We start from the raw sequence: 9,656 nt of genomic DNA on the forward strand, positions 1-9,656 counted from the left end.
TCCCACCCCTCTAGGTGGTCACAAAGCACTGAGCTGATCTCCCTGTGCTATGTGGCTGCTTCCCACTAGCTAGCCACCCTACGTTTGGTAGTGTATATATGTCTATGCCATTCTCTCACTTCGTCACAGCTTACCCTTCCCCCTCCCCATATACACAAGGCCATGCTTTAGTAGGTCTGTGTTTTATTCCCATCCTACCCCTAGGTTCTTCATGACATTTTTTTTTCTTAGATCCCATATATATTTGTTAGCATATGGTATTTGTTTTTCTCCTTCTGACTTACTTCACTCTGTATGACAGACTCCAGGTCTATCCACCTCATTACAAATAACTCAGTTTCATTTCTTTTTATGGCTGAGTAATATTCCATTGTATATATGTGCCACATCTTCTTTATCCATTCATCTGTTGATGGACAGTTAGGTTGCTTCCATGTCCTTGCTATTGTAAATAGAGCTGCAATGAACATTTTGGTACATGACTCTTTTTGAATTATGGTTTTCTCAGGGTATATGCCCAGTAGTGGGATTGCGGGGTCGTATGGTAGTTCTATTTGTAGTTTTTTAAGGAACCTCCATTCTGTTCTCCATAGTGGCTGTATCAATTTACATTATTCCCACCAGCAGTGCAAGAGGGTTCCCTTTTCTCCACACCCTCTCCAGCATTTATTGTTTCTAGAGTTTTTGATGATGGCCAATCTGACCGGTGTGAGATGATATCTCATTGTCGTTTTGATTTGCATTTCTCTAATGATTAATGATGTTGAGCATTCTTTCATGTGTTTGTTGGCGATCTGTATATCTTCTTTGGAGAAATGTCTATTTAGGTCTTTTGGCCATTTTTGGATTGGGTTGTTTGTTTTTTTGTTATTGAGCTGCATGAGTTGCTTATAAATTTTGGATATTAATCCTTTGTCAGTTGCTTCATTTGCAGCTATTTTCTCCCATTCTGAGGGTTGTCTTTTGGTCTTGTTTATGGTATCCTTTGCTGTGCAAAAGCTTTTACGTTTCATTAGGTCCCATTTGTTTATTTTTGTTTTTATTTCCATTTCTCTAGGAGGTGGGTCAAAAAGGATCTTGCTGTGATTTATGTCATAGAGTGTTCTGCCTATGTTTTCCTCTAAGAGTTTTATAGTGTCTGGCCTTACATGTAGGTCTTTAACCCATTTTGAGTTTATTTTTGTGTATGGTGTTAGTGAGTGTTCTAATTTCATACTTAAAAAAATTTTTTTTTTAGTAATTAATTAATTTGTTTTTTTGGCTGTTGTTGGGTCTTCGTTGCTGTGCACAGGCTTTCTCTAGTTGCGGTGAGTGGGGGCTACTCTTCCTTGCGGTGTGTGGGCTTCTCATTGCGGTGGCTTCACTTGTTGTGGAGCACGGGCTCGAGGCACGTGGGCTTCAGTAGTTGTGGCACATGGGCTCAGTAGTTGTGGCTCGCGGGCTCTAGAGTGCAGGCTCAGCCGTTGTGGTACATGGGCTTTGTTGCTCTTCGGCATGTGGGATCTTCCCGGACCAGGGCTTGAACCCACGTCCCCTGCATTGGCAGGTGGATTCTTAACCACTGTGCCACCAGGGAAGTCCCACTGATAAGATCTTGATGTAGTGTTTACTCATTGTGTTCAATCACAGCTGGCCAGGCAAATGCAGAACCAACCGGTGGAAAACATTTTAAAGAACTTCTGTAAGAGTTAAAATATTCCACATAGTTCAGAACCTCAGTTAGAATAACAGTTTTCTCCGGAACCAGAGTCACAGAAAACAAACTAGTGGTTACCAAAGGGGAGAGGGAAGGGGGGAGGGACAAATTAGGGGTATGGGTTTAACAGATACAAACTAGTATGTATAAAATAGATAAGCAACAAGGATATATTGTACAACACAGGGAATTATAGCCCTTATAAGAACTTTTCATGGAGTAATCTGTAAATATACTAAATATCTATGCTGACACCCGAAACCAATGTAATACTGTAAGTAAGTCAACTATACTTCAATTACAAAAAAGAATAACAGTTTTCTCATAAATGCCTACAAAGTTTTACATTGGCCATGAAGTAGATGGTGACAACTGTATAAACTTTTGGAAGGGACCCATAATTATCTTGAGAATTTGGTCACGTGGAAAAAACTTAATTTTTTGCATTAAAAACAGAAGGGCAACATAAGACAAACACATCTGTCACGGCAAAAATTCAGTAACATAAAAGCCATTGTAGTGTGAAAATACCAAACTTGCAGTGATAAAAATGTAAGTTCTCAAAAAACTTTGCTGGAAGGCTGCCAATTTCCAAATCCTGTGTCAGTGGTTCTCAAACTTGAGTGAGCATCAGACTCACCTGGAGGGCAGTCAGATTGCTGGGCTCTAGTTTGGGATTTAGCAGGCCAGGGGCAGCCCAAGAATGTGCATTTCTAAAGTGTTTCCAGGTGATGCGGCTGCTGGTCCAAGCACCACAGTTTGAGAAGTGACGCGTGGGAACAGCTCTTGCACAAGGTCCAAATATCACACGAAAAAGGGCTTGACCAAATGTGGTTGCAGAACGTGAGTTTTGCTTTTCGTGTCAGGGGAGGGGCTTGTCTTGGCAATTAGGGAATCTGTCCCTGCCCCCAGTTTAAGCCAGCCCCTCCTGTCTGCATGCTCCAGGAGGCTGCTGTTGGAGCCCAGTGGGGAAGGTGGAAGAGGAAATTGTCTAATCATTCTCCTTATTGCCTTTTCAGACTTAGTGTGAAAGGGTGTTATTGTATATAGTCATACTGTTATGTCATATGTTCTTTTCTGTGTGAGTTTAAAGTTATTTTTTTTCCTTAATTATTCTTTCCCCACTCCCCTCACCCTACCACATGCAAAATTTGAAGAGTTAAAAGAAAACGCTACCCTGTTATACTTCTAACCCATCCATGTCCTCCTCAAGATAGGCCCTTGTTGCATATTCCCGGTGGTTTTGGGGAAGATTTCGGTGCTTGGCTTCCATATAGGTACCAGCTTTGTAAGCCGCTCCGTGCAGCCTTCCTGGTAGATTTGTAGACATTTGCAGTACACCTTGGGAGGGAGGAGAAGTGGAAATCATTCTCAGATGTTAAACTGAAACATGTTTCTAATTGAAAGCATGAAGAGAATGTATACATGAAAGTGCCTGGCGGGGGGGTGATCTCTGGCAGAGGCTCAGCTTTGAAAGCCCCATCCAGTCCTCGCTTGTGGCCACTTCTGTTCTCTCTGGGTGGAGCCCATTTCCATTCCTGTGACATTCCATAAATAACCGTGGCCGAGTAGGGACCTAATGATCATCACTCGGCCAGGAAAACGCTGATAAATTAGAATCGTGAACTTGAGAAGTGCATAGCTTTTGACTTTGAATTCTAGAAGCCTAATATGGAAAGAGCCCTCGGGGACCATTTTAGAACAAGCAGCTACTGCCCTCCCTGCTGCCCCTGGACTTGTACGGGTGCAGAGACCAAGCTTAAGTAACTTACCCCAAGGTCACTTCAGGAGCTGGCTGCATTCTTCTTTCCTTTTATTTTTTTTCTCCCAAGAATCCTTCCAAATTTTTAGAAAATATGTCAACCTAGTATTCTGACACTTGACAGCCATTTGTTATCATTATTTGCTGTAATTAATAGGAATTGTAGGGAGATAGGAAAAGTATCTTCTCTTGTTTGTAGAAAATCAGTAGGTTTCAGGGCTTTTAGGTCTTGGTCATTTGGCGCCTCCATAACTGAGCCTCCTCTGGTTCATATTCCTCATCTATTTTGTGATTGTTTGTAGACTGAACCTTGTGCTGAATTTTATGGGAGATTTAGTATTGGGATCTGCCTCAGGACAAAGAGTTTAAGTCAAAGGTGGGCTGATAGCAAAAGGTTCATTTAAATAAATTAATTTGGACAAATAAAGAAGGGACTGAAGGAATCATGTCCATAGGCCTATGATGTTCATAAAATTTAAGTCAGTAACATCTAAACTCCCAGGGGACCTTGCCTGTGGTAAAATCCACTCACCCTACCAGTGACCCATAGCCCTGCTAACTTTAAAACTCTGCTCGGCCACAAGTCTGGTGATTCAAAGTACATGCATCCTAGTTAATAGGAGATAAAGAGGTTGTTTCTTTTTGGTTGCCTTTTGTTATAAGATTAGGGATGTACTGGCTTAAAAGAAAAAAATCTATGCATATATATGCGTATATATATGTGTGTGTGTGTGTGTGTATATATATATATGAAGGTTGACTCTCAACTTTCTGCCCTTGGTTTTTCTCTCCAAAAAAAAAAAGGGAAGGTTGGACTAGATTTCTGAAACAGTCACTCCAAGCTCTGCTAGCTTATGCAAGATGAAGGCTGTAACACTTTTGGGGGTTTGGGTTTGGAATTGGGCTTTTGTTTTTTGCCAAATGTTGTTTGGATACCTAAAATTTAAACTTAAGCCGCAGAACACAACTTAAAAAGAAGGGCAGAATACTTTCTTTTTTTCCCTGTATTTCTGGTGCAGTTCTGAGTGGCAGCTGTAGTAAAGCGGTTAAGAATGATGACTTTGGAGCCAGTCCACTTGAATTCCAATCCCAACTCTTCTATTTACTAATGATTGTGTGACCTTTGGCAAATTATATAACCCCAGTGCCTCTTTCTTCATCAGTAAAATGAGCAAAATAAAATATCTACTTAAGACAGTTCTGGGGGGTTAAATTTGTCGATATCTATTAGAATAATGCCTGGCACATAGGAAGCCATTAATCAATATTATCTATTATCGTCATCATCATCATTTTGTTTTATTGAGGGATAGCCCAATGCTACTGGTAAGGCTTTGGAAGAATTAGTAAAGTCTACAATGATTTTCTTCAAAGTGTGTCTTCTATTTCTTTCTGCAGCAAGCTGTGTTCCTCCATGTCAGAATGGAGGGATGTGTCTCCGGCCTCAACTCTGTGTGTGTAAACCAGGGACCAAGGGCAAAGCCTGTGAGACAACAGCTGCCCAGGACACCTCGTCACCAGTCTTTGGAGGGCAGAGTCCTGTGGCTGTTTCCTCCTGGGTCCCTCCTGAGCAAGCAGCAAAGCGCACTTCATCTAAGAAGGCAGACACTCTACCAAGAGTCAGTCCTGTGGCCCAGATGACCTTGACCCTCAAGCCGAAGCCTTCGGTGGGACTCTCCCAGCAGATACATTCTCAGTGAGTGTTTTGAACTTGCCTCCAGCTCAGGAGCACCTTAAGTTCTCTCTTGGATGCCTTGCTTTAAATCACTCTTCTTTTTCTGCACAATTTGCAGAAATCACTTGGATAGTAATGTCCTTCTTTCCTTTTCTTAAGGTTTTACATGTTATGTTTACACATCAAGTGTCTTAAAAATACTTGATATGTGTGTTTAGCCTCTGCAGGGAAGATTTACCATAAGCATTAAGCAAAGCAGTAGTGAGGCTTAAGGGGATCAAGGTTGGAAGGGAATAATAAAGGTAGTTGTTTGGTTATGGTGGAGTTGTGAGTTAAACAATTCTCTTTTTTCGAGGTGGGGGGTGCTTTAAAGTTTTTGAAGTCATAATTTAAAAAGAGAAACAGTGAGTGTGATTTTTAAAGGTACATGGAAAAGGTAGGAACTCATCTTTCCACAGAGAAGGTATTCAAGTGAAAGTGAGTCCTGGGAAAGAGAATTTCTCCACCTTGGTGGCAGGTTAAGTGTATCTTCTATTAAACACCATGTTTACCTCCCAGTTGCCATGCAGGTCCATTTTTGGTGAATGAGCTTGTGTTTTATTTATGGGAGCATGTTTTTTTTTCTTAGCGTTAGGAAGTAAGCGCTATTCTGAACAAAATGAGAACTCTGTAAGGACAGGGTCCTTACACAAATTGTTTCCTTTTAATTAGCTACTCTACATGGATAACAAGATGCAGAATTACTGCAGCTATCACTTGTCATTTGTCTAGGAATGTAAAATACAGGAAGTTCTCAACTTAAAAATGACCCAGCAGTTCATCTGTAAGTCACTTGCTTGGAATTTTGAATGCTTTCCCCACCAACCGCCCCCCGGGATAGCTTCCACCTGGTGATTAGTATCCCGTCAGCCCACAGAAGTTATTTAATCTGTTACTACAGATGAAATTATCCTAATTTATACTTCCCCTTTGAATAGGCCACCTACTGTCCCTGATGAGTGGGGTCCTGATAACTTTTTCCTTTCTCTTGTTCCCTCCTAAGTCCTCTTCTTTCTTTTTTTCATTTTTTCCCTCTCATTTCTTCTTGCCTCATTCTTCAATTCTACCATAATAAGGAGATTTGGGAGGCTGTGCTGGAATCTAAGCACTTTGCTACCATTTCAACTGGAAAACACATCCTGCAGCCCTCAAGAAGAAGGAATTGTAGTTATAGCCAGTACTTAGTAACTGCTTACTGCATGCCAGGTACTGTTTCACGTGCTTTGTATGATTGTTCATTTATAACTCACAGTGATACCCCATCAGGTAGGTGCCATTACAAACCCCATTTTACAGATGAGGAAACTGAGGTGCAGAGTGCTTAAGTAATGTATTCAAGGTCCACAGTTAATAAGTGAATAATAAGTGTTAGGATTTAAATAGAGGCAGAATAAGGATAATACATACTAGGCTTTAAATGGAGGCAGCCAGGCTCCAGCATCCATGCCCTGAAGTGTAAAGGGTGGCAGACTTTCTCTGTAAAGGGCCAGATAGTAACTATTTGTAGCTTTGGGGGACATATGGTTTCTGTTGCAGCTTCTCAATTCTGCCGTCTTTAGCACAAAAGCAGCCATAGATAATGCTTAAGTGAATGAGTGTGAGTGCTCTAATAAAACTTTATTGATGGATGTTGAAATTTGCGTTTCATATAAATTTCATGGCACGCAATATTATTCTTTTGATTTTTTTTCTCAACCAATTTAAAAATGTAAAAATCATTCTTAGCTTATGGGCCATACAGAAACAGCCTGTGTGGGCCAGCTTTGGCCCCTGAAGTGTAGTTTGCTGACCCCTTCTCTAAAGGATAGTAGTGTTTTTTTGTGTCAGAACATGTGTCTTTGAAATAATATAAAGCATTGATTATATCATAGCTAGACATCTCTCTTCCTGTACTGTTCTGGATCTTAAAAACAAAGAACAATTCTGTGTTGAACTATGCCTTAGCAATCAAGAGTCAGATTACTATGCATTGCAGTTATTTTTTTCTAGCATTATTACTTACATAAGCTGTGAAATCATTTACAAGCAACATTATTTATCCTGAATATCACCATTCCCTGTTAGAATCTGACCCTCTATGATGTGTATATATGGATTGTTAGTGAGAACCATATGTCAGATGTCAGATAAAGGAGCAACCTTTTTCCCCTTCCCCCCTTTTTCTTTTTTTGGTAGCAGCAGTGTAATTTAGACAAGAATGTTGTGAGTCAAAGAGGAGGCTAAGGTTTCAGCTCCAGCTTGGCTTTGGGAAAATAAAAGTCATTAGATAATTTGCTTCAGAGACCTCATCTGCTGAATGAAGATCCTTTTTACGATCGCATTGTTATAGGCATGTGTTTATGGGCATGCCTACTGCGTGCTTTTGGGTGAGGAGAAGAGATGGCTCAAGATGCTAACAATTCTGATGTTTTCCTAATAAACTTTTGTCAGTTGCCCTGTTATCTAGGTACTGCAGGGAGTATTAAGATGTACAAGATCCAATTCTGCTCTTAAGGAGATTTTGAAACGATAGATGAGCTATCACTTGAGAGGGGTACAAAGGAAGGGGTACAGTTGGCCCACCGATGAATTTAGGTAATGACCCGATCACCTGAAATGTAAACTGTCAAGGAGGCACATATGATAGGATCATTTTGGCTACTTTTGAGAAATGTAACAGTTCTTAAGTTACCTGTTTGTAACATTGCCCACTTTAGGGTGTTTCAGGTTTGGTTTGGTTTTTGTCTAGTGAAGGAGGAAATTAATTAAGCCTTCTTAAAATGCTTGTAGACATAAAGGCACCTAAAATATCAAAATGTGTAGTAAGTGTTACATCCATTGTGTGGCATATGAAATGCTGCAGTCTTGATCATTTATTCAGGTTTTTATTGAGCACGTGCTATGTACCATGCGTTGTTCTAGGGGCTCAGGATGTAGCAGTGAACAACTAAACATAATGTCTGCCTTCCTGGAGCCTACAGTCTGGAAGGGGGGAGATGATTGATGAGTGGTGTAATTGAAACATATGTTAGATTGCGGTAAGTGCTGTGCAGAAAATAAAACTGCAGTGATGGACAGGGAGTGCAGGATGGGTGTGGGTTGGGAAGGAGTGAGGGCCCTGGTGGTTTTAAATAGGCTGTCAGGGAAGGTTCTGCTGAGAAGGTGACATTTAAGCAAAGGCCCGGAGGAGGTGAGGGTGTGAATCATGGAGAAGTGTGGGGCTAGGGCAGAGGCCCCAGCGGGAGCCTGCCTGGGCTGTTTGAGGAATAGTGACTTTAGTAAAACTGTAATGTTAAAACTACACATTTTAGGCAGGTGGGGGTTGGATGAATTGGTTTTACTTTGGCCAAATTGGTTTTAGACAGCTTGGCTTAGAACCAGATACAAAGTTCTGTAGAAAAATCAAAGGAGGGAGCAGTTGTTTATAGATTTTGGAGCATTGGGGATATGGAGGTCTAGGGACGACCCTGGAGAGTGTCATCTGTGAGCTTGAAAAGATGGTTAAACTTGACCACAAAGAACTGGAGAAGAGCATTTCTAGGGAAAGCAATGATGTGACACCAGAAAGACTGCTTTATTAGTTATCTACTGATGTGTAATAGGTCCCCACAAACTTGGCAGCCTAAAACAATAAACATTTATTGTCTGACAGTCTCTGTGGGTCAGGAATCCAGGAGGTGCTTAGCTGGAAGCTCTGGCTCAGAGTCTCTCATGAGGTTGCAGTCAGCAGGGGTGGCTTGACTGGGGCCAGAGAACCTACTGCCAAGGTGACTCACTGCCATGGCTGTTGGCAGGAGGCTTCACTTCCTTTCTGCACGGACCTCTCTGCAGAGCTGCCTGAGCATCCTCACAACATGGCTGCTGGCTTCTCCCTGAGCAAGTGATCCTCAAGCCACAGGGCCTTCTCAGTCTTGAAAATGACACACCTTTACCTCTGCCTTATTCTACTCATTAGAAGCGAGTCACTAAGTTGAGTCCACTCTCAGAGGGACTGTAGTTAATAAGCTGCATTGTTTGAAGAGAGAAATATCAAAGAATTTGTGAACATATTTGAAAATGACCACATTTAGATATGATTTGAATGGAACTTGATATAAATGAAGACTAGTGGTAATGAAAGTTTTTAAAGGTTGGTTAAAAACCAAGTTAAAGACTAAGATTTCAACAAAACAATTCCAAAAAGACCCAACAAAACAAAATAGAAAAAGTAACGAAGGGGGAACCTATAGCTTAAAAGAGGTTTAAACCACAATGTTCATTACAGTTCTATTTACAATAGCCAGGGCATGGAAGCAACCTAAGTGTCCATCAACAGATGAATGGATAAAGAAGATGTGGCACATATATACAATGGAATATTACTCAGCCATAAAAAGAAACGAAATTGAGTTATTTGTAGTGAGGTGGATGGACCTAGAGTCTGTCATACAGAGTGAAGTAAGTCAGAAAGAGAAAAACAAATACCGTATGCTAACACATATATATGGAATCTAAGAAAAAAAAAA

General features: G+C 40.9%; 1 protein-coding gene across 1 annotated transcript in view; it reads left to right on the forward strand.

Annotated features, from left to right (window-relative positions):
• The window catches only part of LOC114487281 (latent-transforming growth factor beta-binding protein 1-like), a 152,873-nt gene that overhangs the window by 52,712 nt on the left and 90,505 nt on the right, over positions 1–9,656 (forward strand). Inside the window, exon 3 of the mRNA XM_028496596.1 lies at positions 4,857–5,154. Within this exon, the coding sequence (XP_028352397.1) occupies positions 4,857–5,154 (298 nt within the window). The remainder of the gene's footprint in view (positions 1–4,856; positions 5,155–9,656) is intronic.

The sequence above is a fragment of the Physeter macrocephalus genome, chromosome 12 (genome assembly GCF_002837175.3).
Source record: "Physeter macrocephalus isolate SW-GA chromosome 12, ASM283717v5, whole genome shotgun sequence".
Taxonomy (NCBI): domain Eukaryota; kingdom Metazoa; phylum Chordata; class Mammalia; order Artiodactyla; family Physeteridae; genus Physeter; species Physeter macrocephalus.